Genomic DNA, 17,760 nt, shown 5'->3' on the forward strand with positions numbered 1-17,760 from the left:
CTCCCCCCCCCCCCCCCACCGCCCCCCCTCCCCCCCCCCCCCCCGCCCATCCCCCCCCACCGCCCATCCCCCCCCCCCACCCCCCATCCCCCCCCCCATCCCCCCCCCCCCCCCACCGCCCACCCCCCATCCCCCATCCCCCCCCACCGCCCATCCTGCCCCCCCCCCTGCCCTCTCCATAGCCAGCACATCCTTCCTCAGATACGGTGCCCAAAGTTGCTCACAATACTACAAATGTGGTTTTACAGGTGCCTTATAGAGCCTCAGCATTATATCCCTGTTTATGGATGCAAGCCCTCTTGAAATAAATTATGTTTGCTTTCTTTACTACATATTCGACTTGCAAGTTAACTTTTTGGGAATCCTCCCAAGTCCCTTTGCGGGATTAAAATCCACGCCTTTAATCCTACTACCAAAATACATGATTCCACGCTTTGCTACATCATATTCCATCTGCCACATCTCCCAACTGTCCATGTCTTTCTGCAGAGTTCCTGCTTTCTCAACACTACCTGCCCTTCCTATTTTCATATCATCCGCAAACTTGGCCACAAAGCCTTTAATCCCCTCAACTGCCCCATCACCAACCCCTGTGGAACTCCGCTAGTCACTGGCAGCCAACCAAAAAACGCCCCCTTTATTGCCACTCTTTGCCTTCTGCCATCCAGCCAACCTGCTATCCATGCTATTATTTTCCCTTTTATACCATGGGCTCTCATCTTCCTTATCAGCCTCTCGTGTGGCTTTCTGAAAATGCCCCACCACCGGCTCGCCCTGACTGCCTCTCCTCCAGTGCTCGCTCACCCATCCCCAACTTTTCACTGCCCCTCCCCCCCCCATCGTTGCCACTGGCCCCCCCTACCTATCGCTCCTCCCTGCCATCCCCAACCCGCCCACCCCCTCCTTGCCCACCGCTCCTTGCCCACCCAGCCCCACCCCTCCTTGCCCACCCAGCCCCACCCCCTCCTTGCCCACCGCTCCTTGCCCACCCAGCCCCACCCCCTCCTTGCCCACCCCTCCCTGCCCACCCCCACCCCCACCCCCTCCCTGCCTGCTCCATCACGATCCCCATTCCCGTGCGGTCACTGCCGGCTCCGGCTGGCACTGATCCATGTGTGTGTTGCAGATTCTCCGACCACACCACGTGGACAGCCTACATGGGCTTGCACGACCAACACAAGCTGGATGGTGCGCAGAAGAGGCGTTTGAAGCGGATCATCCGTCACGAGAACTACAACCCACAGATGTTTGACAATGACATAGCACTGCTGGAGCTGGATCGGCCCCTGTCCTTCACCAGTGTAGTGCAGCCCATCTGCCTGCCCGAGGCAGCTCACGACTTCCCCATCGGCAAAAACACCTGGATCACCGGCTGGGGCATGGTGCACGAGGATGGTGAGTGGGGCTGCTTGTAGCATGTGAGAGTTGGATATAGCTGTTTGGGCTAACGGAATCAAGGGATATGGGGGGAAAGCAGGAATGGGGTACTGCTTTCGGATGATCAGCCATGATCATATTGAATGTCTCGAAGGGCCAAATGGCCTATTTTCAATGTTTCTACATAAGGAAAAGCAGCTGCTGCTTCACAAGAAACGACAAAGTGCTGGAGGAACCCAGCAGATGGGTGGCACGGTGGCGCAGCATTTGCGTTGCTGCCTTATAGCGCCCGGGTTTGATCCCGACCACGGGTGCTCTCTTTACGGAGTTTCTGGTTGGGTTTTCCCCAGGTGCTCCGGTTTCCTCCCACATTCCAAAGATTCGTAGATTCATTTGGCTTCCGTAAAAATTGTCAAGTGTCCCTGGTGTGTAGGATAGTGTTAGTGTGCAAGGATCGCTGGTCAGCGCAGACTCGACTGTATCTATAAACTAAACTAAACGGGTCAGTGAGTGAGTCTGAAGAAGGGTCCTAACCTGAAATGTCACCAATCCATGCTCTCCACAGATGCTGCCGGTGCCGCTGAGTTACTCCAGCACTCTGTCTTGTTTTGTATTGTGTGGATCTGTGAGCTGTTTGTTGTTCTTGGTGTTGATCCAGACTGGAAAAAATCCTATGCTCAGATGAAGGGCCCGTCATTGAAACGCTAATGGGCCTATTTTTCAGGCAACTGCCAGTGACTGTCAAATTGCCTGCAGTCGCCTGAAAAACCGAGCAACTGGAACGGCAGCTGTCAGAGTGTAACACGCACAAACACACACGCACACACACCCACACACACGCGCGCACACACACACACACACACACACATTGCTTCCTTCACCAGCTCGTTATGCATGCAGGGGGCAGGGCAAGCGTGGGGAGCGCTGTCTGAGTGAAATTCACACGGTGCAAAGCCAATGTGATGAACAGGAAGCTGTATTGAAGACGGTGAAAGCACAATGTATGGTGAATTCCATTGCGGAGTGGGCAATACCTTACCGGGATCGCAGTTTTGGAGCTCCAGAGGGCCTGCTGACATTAACACCGTGGAGCTGTGGTCTGCGGAGCTTCTGCGGCGCTGACTTTAACATCGCGGAGGCCTGGGATCTTTCGCCGAGGATCGCCAGCGTTGGCGCTCCGCCCAGCTCGGTCTGTGGACTTCGGAAGCCACGGTCTCTGGTAGGAAGCGGCCGATTCGGAAAATCCAAGCCGCTGAGAGTATTCTTCCATTCTGACTCCTCCGGAGTTCCATCATCCCGGCAAGGGGGCCTGAAACATCGCGTCACCATTGATTCTGCTGTGGGGATGTTTTATGTTAAATACTATAGTGTTGTGTTTATCTTATTTGTGTGCTGCATGGTAACTCAAGTTTCACTGCACCAGTAGGTACATATATAAATAGGTGTAATAAATGCAACTTAAACTAGAAGATTACTGGTTAGTTATCCTTGGTTCTGAAAACTACTGCTTACGTTTTTTTATCCAATGAGCCAATGAAATTCACCCGTCAGCACCGGCTACAACCTTCGACCTCCTGGCGACCCACCTACAGCTCGAGAATTCTCGCTACTCTCCATGGCGGCTTCATTCTAGTCCCCGCTAACTTTTCAACAAGTTGAAAAATTCACGACGACCATAATGAGGCAGCGACTAGTTTCCAAAATGCGGGAACTGCTCACGCCCATGAAGGCGACTCCCTGGCAACCACCCTGGCAACATGTGGTGATCGTGTGGCGACTGCAGTCGCCTAAAAAGTCGCCTTAGTGAGACAGGCCCATAACTCTCTTTCCACAGATGCTGCCTGACCAGTTGAGTGGCACCAGCAGTTTCTGTTATTAGTTCAGATTTCTAGACAGATTTTTAACTGTGTATATGTGGGGGGCAGGGGGGGGAGGGGGAAACGTTTTAAAATCTCTTCCCTGCACGGGAGACCCGACCTTTTCTCTGTCGGGTGTCCGTTGTCGTTGGGGCCTAGCACTTTGTAGCGGCCTCCAACCGGAACGACCTGGGGGTTCCAGTCGCGGAGCTGCGGAGTTACCATCGTGGGGCTGGTCGGCCTCGGAGCTTGGGGAGCGGTGGTGGCTCGTTGCTGCAGCCCGACTCGGAGCTCGGAGGCTCCAGCTGCAGGCCTGTGGACTGTGATATCGGGAGCTCGCGGGACCGGGTGGGAGACCGCTTTTCGGAGCTCCCGCAACGCAACTTTTCCAGCCCGCGGGTCGCGGGGTTGGAACGGCCTGGAGCGGGGCCGTACAACGCCCGGCGCGGCTTTAATGGCCGCGGGACATTCCAACGCCCACCGGGGCTCCAACTTTGTGATATTTAGACCTGGAGCGGGGTCGTACATCGCCCGGCGCAGCCTTAATGGCCGTGGGACTTACCATCGCCCGCCTGGGGCTTCAACATCGGGAGAAAAATGGTGCAGGGGAGAGAAAAGACTTTACCTTCCATCACAGTGAAGAGGAGATTCACTGTGATGGATGTTTGTGTGAATTGAATTGTTTGTTACTTGTAGGAATTGTCTTTGTTTGTATGGCTGTAGAAACGGAGTTTTGTTTGAGCTTCACTGAGGTTCAAATGACATGGAATAAATATTGAATATTGAATTGAATAGTCTTGTTTTTACTGATTTTCCTGCCATAAAACAAGCCCTCATTGGATCAGCTGGCCCACAGCGAGCTAGACCTTGGATACCGTATGGAGACCAGGCTTGTAACACTGTATGTCTAGCTCAGTCCGCACAGACCACACCTACAAAACCCAGATACTAAATACTGCAGTTGCTGGCAATCTGGAGCAAAACACAAAATGCTGGAGGAACTCAGTGGGTCAGGCTGCATCTGTGCCGCCAGGGTTTTGGGTCCAGACTCTTCTTCAGTCTGATGGAGTAGGACTCATGGCAAGCAAATGAGAGGGCCATTCAAGTGTGGACGTCAGGGGAAGTGCTGCAGCTTGCAGAATTTTGTATTGTCTGCCCCCTGGCAGATGGGGAAGGAGGTAGAATAGAATAGTATAGAATAGTTTCTTTATTGTCATTGTAACATGGACCATGTACAACGAAATTTAAAATGTCAGCCAGTCAGTGCAGCATTCAAACATGGGGGATGGGGGATATATAACCATATAACAATGACAGCACGGAAAACAGGCCATCTCGGCCCTTCTAGTCCATGCCGAACACTTATTCTCCCCTAGTCCCATCTACCTGCGCTCAGACCATAACCCTCCATTCCTTTCCCATCCATATACCTATCCAATTTATATTTAAATGATAAAATCGAACCTGCCTTCACCACTTCCACTGGAAGCTCATTCCACACCGCCACCACTATCTGAGTAAAGAAGTTTCCCCTCATGTTTCCCCTAAACTTCTGTCCCTTAATTCTCAAATCATGTCCTCTTGTTTGAATCTTCCCTACTCTCAATGGGAAAAGCTTATCCACGTCAACTCTGTCTATCCCTCTCATCATTTTAAAGATGCTGGATTCTATCGGATACGTTCCCAAGGCAATGTGATGATGCGGATCTGGTCTGTGTGATGGACTGTGATACATCTTCCTCTTAACACCTCGCCTCCTCTCGACACCTCTCTGCCCCTCCCGTTCACTTCCCACCCGTCACGACCCCTCCCGTTCACTTCCCACCCCTCCTCGTTCCCTGTTCACCTCTCTCTCTGTCCATTTACTTCCACAGATGCTACCTGAACCACTAAGGTCCTCTAGCCGTTTGTGTGTTTTATTCTTCAGAAATATTGAAATCTGGGTGGTCCTGATTTCCATCCTTCTGAAGCTGCCCACCTTCTCTGGGTGCAGGGGGAAGTGGGTGCAGGGGGTGGGTGGGTGCAGGGGGGTGGGTGGGGGGAGTGGGTGCAGGGGGGTGCAGGGGGTGCAGGGGGGGGTGGGTGCAGGGAGGGGGGGGGTGGGTGCAGGGGAGGGGGGGGGCAGGGGGGGTGGGTGCAGGGGGGGATGGGTGCAGGGGGATGGGTGCAGGAGGGGATGGGTGCAGGAGGGGATGGGTGCAGGGGGGGGGGGGGGGAAGGGGAGTGGGTGCAGGGGAGTGGGGTGGGTGCAGGGGGGGATGGGTGCAGGGGGGGGGGGTGCAGGAGGGGGGGGGGGATGGGTGCAGGGGGGAGTGGGGGAAGGGGAGGGGGAAAGGGGGGGGGGGGTGCAGGGGGGGATGGGTGCAGGGGGGGGGGTGGGTGGATGGGTGGGGGGGGTGGGTGCAGGGGGTGGGTGCAGGGGTGGGTGCAGGGGGATGGGGGGTGGGTGCAGGGGGGGGGGGAAGGGGCAGGGGGGGGGGGTGGGTGCAGGGGGGGGTGGGTGCAGGGGGGGGATGGGTGCACGGGGGGGTGGGTGCAGGGGGGGGGGTGCAGGGGGGGTGGGGTGTGGGGGGGGGTGGGTGAGGGGGGGGGGTGGGGGGGGGGGATGGGTGCAGGGGGGGTGGGTGCAGGGGGGGGGGTGGGTGCAGGGGGGGATGGGTGCAGGGGGGGGGGGGTGCAGGGGGGGGGGGCAGGGGGGGGTGGGTGCAGGGGGGGGGGGCAGGGGGGGATGGGGTGGGGGGGGGTGGGTGCAGGGGGGGGTGGGTGCAGGGGGGGGGGGTGCAGGGGGGGGTGGGTGCAGGGGGGGGGTGGGTGCAGGGGGGGTGGGTGCATGGGGGGGGGTGGGTGCAGGGGGGGGTGGGTGCAGGGGGGGGGTGGGTGCAGGGGGGGGGGGGGGGTGCAGGGGGGGGTAGGTGCAGGGGGGGGGTGGGGTGGGGGGGGGGGGGGGGGAGGGGAGGGGGGGGGGGGCAGGGGGGGAGGGGGGGGGGGGAAGGGGGAGCAGGGGGGAGTGGGGGAGGGGGGGGGTGCAGGGGGGGATGGGGGCAGGGGGTGGGTGCAGGGGGGGGTGGGTGCAGGGGGGGGTGGGTGCCCCGCTGCCTGTGGGCACGGCTGTGGCAGATGCCCCGTGTGTGGTGCAGTGGCGGTCAGTAGGGGTGTGGAAGGGGAGTGTTGATGCCACAGCTGTATCTCTCTCTCTCTCTCTCTCGCTGCAGGTGGGTTGGCCACAGTCTTGCAGAAAGCTGAAGTCCGCATCATCCGCAGGAGGAACTGCAACGATCTGCTGAGTGGCACTGTCACCACCCGCATGCTGTGTGCCGGCTACCTGAGTGGTGGTATTGATGCCTGCCAGGTACGTACGGCAGGGACTGGGGACCCACTCGCTCGCTCCATCTGCCCACCCCTGGCCAAATCCCCCCATATGTACTGTGGCCCGCACGCACCCTTACTGTGAAGGAGGGAGTGCCAGGTAAGGCCCTGCCCCCAGCTCCTCACACAAGGTACACTCACTCCACCAGCACTCTCCTGCTCAATCCCCTGTGTCCCCCACCCTCGCTGTGGTGTGGGTGGTCCTGGTGGAAGTGGGGCATCAATGAACTAGATAGGCCGAGGCACACAACTCCTCACCTGGCCAATGGAACCCCAGGGGCCTGCTGGTTACCTGGCACCTTTGGCCACTCAGTCCCCCATTTGCTGCAAGGTATGAATGGGGGCAGGGAGAGCGGGAGCAGAACTACGGGACACAGAGGAGACGTGGGTGGGGGGAGCAGGGGGGAACCATGCTTACTAAAGATGGACACAAAATGCTGGAGAAACTCAGTGGGAAAGGCAGCATCTCTGGAGAGAAGGAATGGGTGACGTTTCGGGTCGACACTCTTATTCAGACTGAAGTAGTGACTCGACCCAAAACATCACCCATTCCTTCTCTCCAGAGATGCTGCCTGTCCTGCTGAGTTTCTCCAGCATTTTGTGTCTATCTTTGATTTAGACCAGAATCTGCAGGTCTTTTCTACAAATGCTTACTAAAGAACGGGGACATCATCCAGGGGGCAGATGAGGAGAAATTGAGTCAGACAACCCCGCCTGAGTGTCTCACCGAGTCCTCACCCACCTCCTCACACCCCTTGCCCATGCATGTCCCACTCACCTGCCCCCTGCTGCCCCTTCCACTGTCCCAGACCCCTCACATGCCCCCTGTAGACTAGCTGACTGCCTGCGATCTGCCTCAGTTGCACAGCGGGTTGTATGTGGGCCTACTGTGGCTCTGTAGCGAGTAGAGACTGCCCATCTACCTTCAGTGACTGACTGTCCGCACTCCCTGTCCCTATAAACGGGGTCATTTCCTGCACTTTGATTTTAACCATATAACCATATAACAATTACAGCACGGAAACAGGCCATCTCGGCCCTACAAGTCCGTGCCGAACAACTTTTTTTCCTTTAGTCCCACCTGCCTGCACTCATACCATAACCCTCCATTCCCTTCTCATCCATATGCCTATCCAATTTATTTTTAAATGATACCAATGAACCTGCCTCCACCATTTCCACTGGAAGCTCATTCCACACCGCTACCACTCTCTGAGTAAAGAAATTCCCCCTCGTATTACCCCTAAACTTCTGTCCCTTAATTCTGAAGTCATGTCCTCTTGTTTGAATCTTCCCTATTCTCAAAGGGAAAAGCTTGTCCACATCAACTCTGTCTACCCCTCTCATCATTTTAAAGACCTCTATCGTCCCCCCTTAACCTTCTGCGCTCCAGAGAATAAAGACCTAACTTATTCAACCTATCTTTGTAACTTAGTTATTGAAACCCAGGCAACATTCTAGTAAATCTCCTCTGTACTCTCTCTATTTTGGTCAGTTACTGCCTTCCTCTCATTCAGTTAAACTTAATAAAGCACAACACTTTAAACCTGGAATCAAGCATGCGGTATTTGTAGCTGGAATTCTTGCTGACTTCCTGGTGAAGTCATACAAGACAGAAACAGGCTCTTCGGCCCCTCAGGCCTGTGCCAACTATTGAGCCCCATTCACCAGTTTTTGGTCTATTGCCTATAATGCCTTTGTGAATTAACTGCGGATGGGATGAGAGTGCTGGCGAGAGCAGGAACAGGGAGATACGGGACCTGAATGTGGCTGAGAAACTGGTGCACGGGGCAGGGATTTAGATTCTTAGATCACTGGGATCTGTTTTGGAGTAAAGGGGAACTGTACAGAAGGGACGGATTGCATCTTAACAGGTGTGGGACCAGCATTCTGGCAGGCAGGTTTGCCACTGTTACACGGGTGGTTTTAAACTGAATAAGGGGGGTGGGGTGTCAAATGGGATAGTCGAGGATGGAGTTAAAGGGAAAGGGTTTCTTAAATGTGTGAGCGGAGAGACAGAGGGGTGTAAAATGAGGGTAGAAGCAAGGTGAAAAGTAAAAGTGGCAGGCAGACAAATCCAGGGCAAAAATCAAAAAGGGCCACTTTTCAACATAATTGTATAAGGGGTAAGAGTGTTGTAAAAACAAGCCTGAAGGCTTTATGTCTCAATGCAAGGAGCATTCGTAATAAGGTGGATGGTGAATGTGCAGATAGTTATTAATGATTATGCTATAGTTGGGATCACGGAGACATGGCTCCAGGGTGACCAAGGCTGGGAGCTGAACATCCAGGGATATTTAATATTCAGGAGGGATAGACAGAAAGGAAAAGGAGGTGGGGTAGCGTTGCTGGTTAGAGAGGAGATTAACGCAATAGAAAGGAAGGACATTAGCTTGGAGGATGTGGAATCGATATGGGTAGAGCTGCGAAACACTAAGGGACAGAAAACGCTGGATTTATGAAAGGTAAATCGTGTCTGACGAATCTTATAGAATTTTTCGAGGATGTAACTAGTAGAGTGGATAGTGGAGAACCAGTGGATGTGTTATGTCTGGACTTTCAGAAGGCTTTCGACAAGGTCCCACATAAGAGATTAGTATACAAACTTAAAGCACACGGTATTGGGGGTTCAGTATTGATGTGGATAGAGAACTGGCTGGCAGACAGGAAGCAAAGAGTAGGAGTAAACGGGTCCTTTTCACAATGGCAGGCAATGACTAGTGGGGTACCACAAGGCTCAGCGCTGGGACCCCACCTATTTACAATATATATTAATGATTTGGACGAGGGAATTGAATGCAACATCTCCCAGTTTGCAGATGACACGAAGCTGGGGGGCAGTGTTAGCTGTGAGGAGGATGTTAGGAGGCTGCAAGGTGACTTGGATAGGCTGGGTGAGTGGGCAAATGCACGGCAGATGCAGTATAATGTGGATAAATGTGAGGTTATCCACTTTGGTGGCAAAAACAGGAAAGTAGACTATTATCTGAATGGTGGCCGATTAGGAAAAGGGGAGATGCAACGAGAGCTGGGTGTCATGGTACACCAGTCATTGAAAGTAGGAATGCAGGTGCAGCAGGCAGTGAAGAAAGCAAATGGTATGTTAGCATTCATAGCAAAAGGATTTGAGTATAAGAGCAGGGATGTTCTACTGCAGTTGTGCAGGTGTGCTCTTGGTGAGACCACACCTGGAGTATTGCGTACAGTTTTGGTCTCCTAATCTGAGGAAAGACATTATTGCCATAGAGGGAGTACAGAGAAGGTTCACCAGACTGATTCCTGGGATGGCAGGACTTTCATATGAAGAAAGACTGGATAGACTCGGCTTGTCCTTACCAGAATTTAGAAGATTGAGGAGGGATCTTATAGAAACTTACAAAATTCTTAAGGGGTTGGACAGGCTAGAATGCAGGAAGATTGTTCCCGATGTTGGGGAAGTCCAGAACAAGGGGTCACAGTTTAAGGATAAGGGGGAAATCTTTTAGGACCGAGATGAGAAAAACAATTTTCACAGAGAGTGTTGAATCTCTGGAATTCTCTGCCACAGAAGGTAGTTGAAGCCAGTTCATTGGCTATATTTAAGAGGGAGTTACATGTGGCCCTTGTGGCTAAAGGGATCAGGGGGTATGGAGAGAAGGCAGGTACAGGATACTGAGTTGGATGATCAGCTATGATCATATTGAATGGCGTTGCAGGCTCGAAGGGCCGAATGGCCTACTCCTGCACCTAGTTTCTATGTTTCTATGAGTGCTGTGTTGTGCGGGATTCGTCTCCATCCCCTACAGGGTGCTTAAGTCGGAGGTATGCAACACACACAGGGTTCCAGCCTCTTGTCTGCGTATGGCCATCAGCATTCAATCACAAAGAAAGTCCATTTGGGATTTAATTTGCCATGAATTCCATGGGCTCCTTTTGGACCAAGTCCACATAAACCACACAACTGCATCGGCCTCACCAATACATTGATTACCTCATCAAGGAGCTAATTACATTTGTCGGACAGTGTCTTCCTAATCAATATCTGCCTTTACAAGTATAGATGCATCCTGTTCATGAGAATCTCTTCCAGTAGTTCACCAACCACTGACATGGCCTGTGTGTGCTCTCTAGACAACCGGAGTTTCTCTGCTGTTGATGAATAAGCTAGTGCATTGAGGGAGGGACAGGGCGCAGTGATTCAGCATGGAATCTAGCTCGTTACTGCAGTGGGTGGAGTTGTTCATGGCAGGCTGGGCAGCGGAGGAGGGGAGGGTGGGGAGGGGTTAACAGTATGGTTGAGGTTCATGAGGAATGGGGTGACTGGAACTGTGGGGAGGTGTGACAAGGTCAGGTATCTGCAGCTTTGGGGTTTGATGCTTAGCTTCTTCTGCCAGCTGTTGCCTCTGGGGAATTGTTTGATGCAACAAGTGGGGTTACAGGCAAATGTAGACTCGGACGTTTCACCCTTGGTTTGGCCAAGAACCATGGAAGAGGAGACTCAGGGAGTGGCAGTGGAGCCACCCTGAGGGTGGGGGAATAGAGCATGGAGTAGCAGGGAGGGGGACAATAGACAATAGACACTAAATGCAGGAGTAGGCCATTCGGCCCTTCGAGCCAGCACCGCCGTTCAATGTGATCATGGCTGATCATCCACAATCAGTAGCCCATTCCTGCCTTCTCCCCATATCCCCGGAATCCGCTATCTTCAAGAGCCCTATCCAGCTGTCTATTTAAAGTATCCAGAGAACCAGCTTCCACCACCCTTTGAGGCAGAGAATTCCATAGACTCACAACTCTCTGTGTGAAAAAGTGTTTCCTTGTCTCCGTACTAAATGACTTATCCCTTATTCCTAAACTGTGGCCCCTGGTTCTGGACTCCCCCAACATTGCGAACATGTTTCCTGCCTCTAGCATGTCCAAACCCTTAATAATCTTATATTTCATTAAGATATCCTCTCATCCTTCTAAACTCCAGTGTATACAAGCCCAGCCGCTCCATTCTCGCAGCATATGACTGTCCCGCCATCCCAGGAATTAACCTTGTGATCCTACGCTGCACTCCCTCAATAGCAGGAATGTCCTTCCGCAAATTTGGAGACCAAAACTGCACACAATACTCCAGGTGCGGTCTCACTAAGGCCCTGTACAACTACGGAAGGACCTCTTTGCTCCTATAATCAACTCTTGTTATGAAGGCTAACATGCCATTCGCTTTCTTCACTGCCTGCTGTACCTGCATGCTTACTTTCATTGACTGATGAACAAGGACCCCCAGATCCCATTGTACGTCTCCTTTTCCCAACTTGACACCATTCAGATAATAATCCTCCTTCCTGTTTTTGCTACCAAAGTGGATAACCTCACATTTATCCACATTAAACTGCATCAGCCATGCATCTGCCCACTCCCCCAACCTGTCCAAGTCACCCTGCATTCTCATAGCATCCTCCTCACTGTTCACACTGCCACCCAGCTTTGTGTCATCTGCAAATTGCCTAAGTTACTTGTAATCCCTTCATCTAAATTATTTTTTTTTAAATTTATTTTTATTTTTTTTAATTTTTTATTAGAAGTACGGTAAATTACAATCCTACACAACACATATATCTTAATACATTTTTTGTACCGCTTCATTTTTTTTGAGCTTTAAGAAAAAGGTAGAAGTAAGGAAAGTAAAGAAAGTGCAAGAGAGTCGTGCAGTGCAAGAGTGTTGGGAAAAGAAAGCCCCTTAGGAAAGAAGTTAGAGAAGGAAGTAAAGTGAGAAAATAGACCCTAGAAAAGAAAGAAAGAGAAAATAGAAACAATCGCTCTATTATAACATTAAACTCCGCAGAAAGGGGACTACCAACCAAGTCTGTTTTTGTTGTTTTACCTCCCATTACCAGGTCCTGATACCACTTATTTATATATTTGTTTTTTTTTAAATTACTATTGCACCTCATACTTGTAATAGGTCCAGAAACATAGACCACGTCTTTTGGAATTGGTCTGCTTTACCTGCTAGGAGGAATCTCATCTCTTCCAGATGTAATGTTTCAAACATATTTGATATCCACATTTTTATTGTTGGTGTCGGCGCATTTTTCCAGAATTTAAGTATAAGCTTTTTTCCCATTATTAGCCCGTAATTAAATAAATTCTTCTGAAACACGTTTAATTCAGGGTTACCTTCCGATATTCCGAAGATAATCCATTCTGGTTTTGGTACCAGTTTTATTTTGATCAATTTTGAAAAAATATCAAATATTTCATACCAGAATTTTTGGATTTTTGTACAAAAAACAAAAGAGTGCGCTATGGTAGCTTCTTGACACAGGCATTTATCACAGATTGGTGAAACATTAGGGAAGATTTTATTTAATTTAGTTTTTGAATAATATAATCTATGTAATGTTTTAAATTGGATGAGCGTATGTCGTACGTTGATCGAACATTTATGCACCTGTAGTAAATGATTATCCCAGGTCTCTTTTGAGATTTTTATAGCTAATTCTTGTTCCCAATCTTTTCTAATTCCATCTGTTGTGGGTATTTCTATGTTTAAAATGATATTATATAGGTACGATATTAAATTAGCTGATTCCGCCTTGGTCTTGATTGCTTCATCCAATAAGTCGGAAGGCATATTATGATAGTCTTTTGTGTGTTTTTTCAGATAATCACAAATTTGAAGATATTTAAAATATTGGTTATTTTTCAAATTATATTTCAGTTGTAGTTGTTGAAAAGATAGTAAATTCCCCAATTCATACAGATCTTCGAGCGTTTTAATTCCCATTCTTTCCCATTGTATAAATGATTTGTCTATGATTGATGGGTTTAAACGATGGATTATTGACTATTGGTATTAAAAGAGATAGGTTTCTTAATTTTAAATTCTGTTTTATTTGTTTCCATGTTCTTATTGTGTTATGTATAATTGGATTTTTATTATAATTTTTATTATTCAAATTTATTGGTGAGAGGATGGTCGCTCCTATATTACTCGGGGAGCAGTCCCCTTTTTCCATTACCATCCAGTCCGCCTGCTGTGCAGAATTGTCCAGCAGGTGAATCATATTTTTAATATTTACTGCCCAATTATAATACATAAAATTAGGGAGCGCTAGACCCCCCAGCCCTTTTCGTTTATTAAGGTGTGCTATTTGTATTCTATGGGATTTATAATCCCATATAAAATTTGTAATGTCTGAGTCCAATTTTTTGAAAAACTTTTTTGGGAGATATATAGGTATTGATTGAAATAGGTATAGAATTTGTGGTAAGAAAACCATTTTAATAGCATTTATTCTGCCTATTAAGGACATCGGAAGTGTTTTCCAGAATTTAATCAGATTATTCAATTTCTTGAGTAAGGGATTATAATTGGCTTTAAACATATCCTGGTAATTTCTAGTAATTTCAATTCCCAAATATTTGAATTTTTCTGTAGCTATTTTAAAGGGAAATTTCCGAAGATGTGTTGAGTCTTTTGGTTTTATCGACATAATTTCACTTTTGTTCCAATTTATTCTATATCCCGAAAAGGATCCAAAGTCCTCAATTAAATTTAATATGTTTGGTATACTAATTTGTGGTTTTGTGATGTACAGTAGTACATCATCGGCATATAGGGATATTTTATTCTTTGAGTATTTTGTATTATAACCATAAATATCCGGATGTGTTCTTATTTTTTCAGCAAGGGGTTCAATTAAATCTAAATTATTAATATATATTGTAATTAGCTGTGGTCCCAGCACCGAGCCTTGCGGTACCCCACCAGTCATTGCCTGCCATTCTGAAAGGGACCCGTTAATCCCTGCTCTTTGTTTCCTGTCTGCCAACCAATTTTCTATCCATGACAGCACTCTACCCCCAATACCATGTGCTCTAATTTTGCCCACTAATCTCCTATGTGGGACCTTATCAAATGCTTTCTGAAAATCCAGGTACACTACACCCACTGGCTCTCCCTTGTCCATTTTCCTAGTTAAATCCTCAAAAAATTAGTCAAGCATGATTTCCCCTTCGTAAATCCATGTTGACTCTGACCGACCTTGTTACTGCTATCCAAATGTGCTGCTATTTCACCTTTTATGATTATCTCCAGCATCTTCCCCACCACTGATGTCAGGCTAACTGGTCTATAATTCCCTGTTTTCTTTCTCCCGCCTTTCTTAAAAAGTGGGATAACATTAGCTGCCCTCCAATCCATAGGAGCTGACCCTGAGTCTATAGAACATTGGAAAATGATCATCAATGCGTCCACCATTTCTAGAGCCACTTCCATAAGTACCCTGGGATGCAGACCATGAGAGATTTATCAGCTTTCAGTCCCATCAGTCTACCCAACACCATTTCCTGCCTAATGTGGATTTCCTTCAGTTCCTCCGACACCCCAGATCCTCTGGCCACTAGTACATCAGGAAGATTGTTTGTGTCACCCAGCTTTGTGTCGTCTGCAAGTTGTGAAGACGGATCCAAAGAACCTGTTCAACTCACCTGCCATTTCCTTGTTCCCCATGAACTGATCCTGTACCTTCTGTATTATTCCCAGAAATACCTGCCATTGCTGTTCCACTGTCATCCCTGCTAGGGTATCTTTGGCCAGCTCCTCCCTCATGGCTCCATAGTCCACTTTGTTTAACTGTAATGGTGACATCTCCGTCTCCAATCGTAGAGAGTGACCCAGAGTGGCAGTAAAGGGTGGAGTGACACAGAGTGTCAGGTAAGGGGGGAGTGACCCAGAGTGGCAGTGAAGGGTGGAGTGACACAGAGCGGCAGTGAGGGGTGGAGTGACACAGAGCGGCAGTGAGGGGGGGAGTGACACAGAGTGGCAGTGAAGGGTGGAGTGACCCAGAGTGGCAGTGAAGGGTGGAGTGACACAGAGTGGCAGTGAGGGGGGGGAGTGACACAGAGTGGCAGGGAGGGGAAGAGGGGCAGGGTGTGTGGGCTTGTGCTGACAGCCGTGTTCAGTGTTGTCCCGTGCTACTGTCCGCTGGTCCTGGCACTGACCGTTCGCTGTGTGGTTTCAGGGGGACTCTGGCGGCCCGATGTCCAGCGTGGAGGAAAATGGCAAGGTGTTCCTGGCCGGCATTGTCAGCTGGGGGGACGGCTGTGCCAGGAAGAACAAGCCCGGCGTCTACACCAAGGTCTCCAAGTTCCGGGAGTGGATCAAGGGACACACTGGATTGTAGATGTGGACTCACTCCAGCCTGGGTACCCAAACATCATCCCATCACGGAGTAGTGGTGTGGAGCTCACACTGGCACTGGATCTGCTCCACACTCGCCCAACTTGTAGATAATGTACAGTCTCGTCTAATCAATGCCGTCTGTGAAGATTGTGTGGGGTGATTGGTTATTTAGTGTTCTGAATAAATGCTGATGGTGGGGTGGGAGGGTCTGTGAATGAGGGGATTTGTACAGTGAGCTGGAATTCTGCAGTGGCCCTCCTCCTCCTCCCCCTCCCTCCTCCTCCACTCATTACCCACCCTCCCCTCATCTCCCCCCTGGGCTGGGCTTGGTCAGACTGCGCTGCTCACAAGCTGCAGTTTAGTTTCCTCAGCTCACTTGTTGAAACTCTGTGAAGGGAAGTCCGTGCGTCATTTGCTGGATGATCTGCTGGACTACATGTCTGTTAGTATCACTGTGACGTTCCAGACCCATCCCGACCACCAGGGACCTGTCTGTGTGCGCTCCCATTCCGTCAGGTACATAATGTGGCACTGGGGTTAAACCCTTTTCTAGTCTGTGTGAGGATGGTACACGGCAGACCTCGCTAAGTCTCCCTCACCCCCTCTCCCTTCACTCCCAGCACACTTCAGCTTGAGGAGGTGCTTGGTGCAGTGAGGGGTCTGCTCACATGCTGCAGGATCTTTCTGCCCCCTTACCCTCTGCCCTCTGGTCTCGTCGAGAGTGTTGCCGTGCCGTGGTGTTGCCGTGCCGTGCCGTGCCGTGGTGTTGCCGTGGTGCTGCCGTGCCGTGGTGTTGCCGTGCCGTGGTGGTGTTGCCGTGGTGTTGCCGTGCCGTGGTGTTGCCGTGCCGTGGTGTGCCGTGCCGTGCCGTGGTGTTGCCGTGCCGTGGTGTTGCCGTGGCCGTGCCGTGGTGTTGCCGTGCCGTGCCGTGCCGTGGTGTTGCCGTGCCGTGGTGTTGCCGTGCCGTGCCGTGGTGTTGCCGTGCCGTGGTGTTGCCGTGCCGTGGTGTTGCCGTGCCGTGGTGTTGCCGTGGTGTTGCAGTGCCGTGGTGTTGCCGTGCCGTGGTGTTGCCGTGCCGTGCCGTGCCGTGGTGTTGCCGTGCCGTGGTGTTGCCGTGCCGTGGTGTTGCCGTGCCGTGGTGTTGCCGTGCCGTGGTGTTGCCGTGGTGTTGCCGTGCCGTGGTGTTGCCGTGCCGGTTCACGTTGCCCCTCTGCCCCCTAAGTTTTAAATGTGAAGCATGAAGGAAGTTAGAGTGAGTCCATGTTGACAGCCTGGTGCAGAGGACCAGTTGGCGATGATGTGGACATGGTGAGGGGTTTGTTGTTGTCCCTGTGCCACTATGGGGGGGGGGGGGGGGGGGGGGAATCCGCATACCCACACCACACTGACCCCTCTCCCTAAAGAACAACCGGTCAATCAGCTGCGGGGGCTCCACATGTCGAGCGGCATCTGCGGAGGAGAGACATTGATGATGGTTTGGGTAGAAACCCCCGGACACAGGGTTTGACAATTTCTCCCTCCTCCACAGAGGCTGCTCGACACGCTGAGTTCCCACAGCAGATGGATCATTGGTCCCATCTCTACCGTCTGTAGGTCGGGCAGCATCTCTGGAGAAAAGGAATGGCGTTTCAGGTCAAGACTCTTATTTAGACGACCTGAAATGTCACCTATTCCTTCTTTCCAGAGATCCTGCCTGACCCACTGAGTTACTCCAGCACTTGGTGTCTGTCTTTGGTGTAAACCAGCATCTGCAGTTGTTCCTCCCATCTATAGCCCCTGTGCCTCAATGTCCTGAACAGTGTTCCTTTGGCTGAGCTGATCGGCCAGTGGTTGCCAGTGCTGATGTCTGTGTAGCCCTGTGGACAGACGGATGCAAAGTGCCTTTCACACACGTGCCACCATCTTCCATTGTACTGTCTGCTTTCACACTGGTGGTCAGTTTCATGCTCACCAGTGGTTTTATATTCAAATTTTTCTACTAAAAATAAACTGGAAATGAGTGTG

General features: G+C 50.8%; 1 protein-coding gene across 1 annotated transcript in view; it reads left to right on the forward strand.

Annotated features, from left to right (window-relative positions):
* Positions 1 to 17,760, forward strand: part of LOC129712471 (suppressor of tumorigenicity 14 protein homolog) — a 116,583-nt gene extending 98,823 nt beyond the window's left edge. The window contains exons 17-19 of the mRNA XM_055660940.1: positions 1,127 to 1,395; positions 6,446 to 6,582; positions 15,596 to 17,760. Of these exons, the coding sequence (XP_055516915.1) occupies positions 1,127 to 1,395; positions 6,446 to 6,582; positions 15,596 to 15,757 (568 nt within the window). The 3' untranslated portion in view covers positions 15,758 to 17,760. The remainder of the gene's footprint in view (positions 1 to 1,126; positions 1,396 to 6,445; positions 6,583 to 15,595) is intronic.

This window comes from Leucoraja erinacea, chromosome 32, assembly GCF_028641065.1.
Source record: "Leucoraja erinacea ecotype New England chromosome 32, Leri_hhj_1, whole genome shotgun sequence".
Taxonomy (NCBI): Eukaryota; Metazoa; Chordata; class Chondrichthyes; order Rajiformes; family Rajidae; genus Leucoraja; species Leucoraja erinaceus.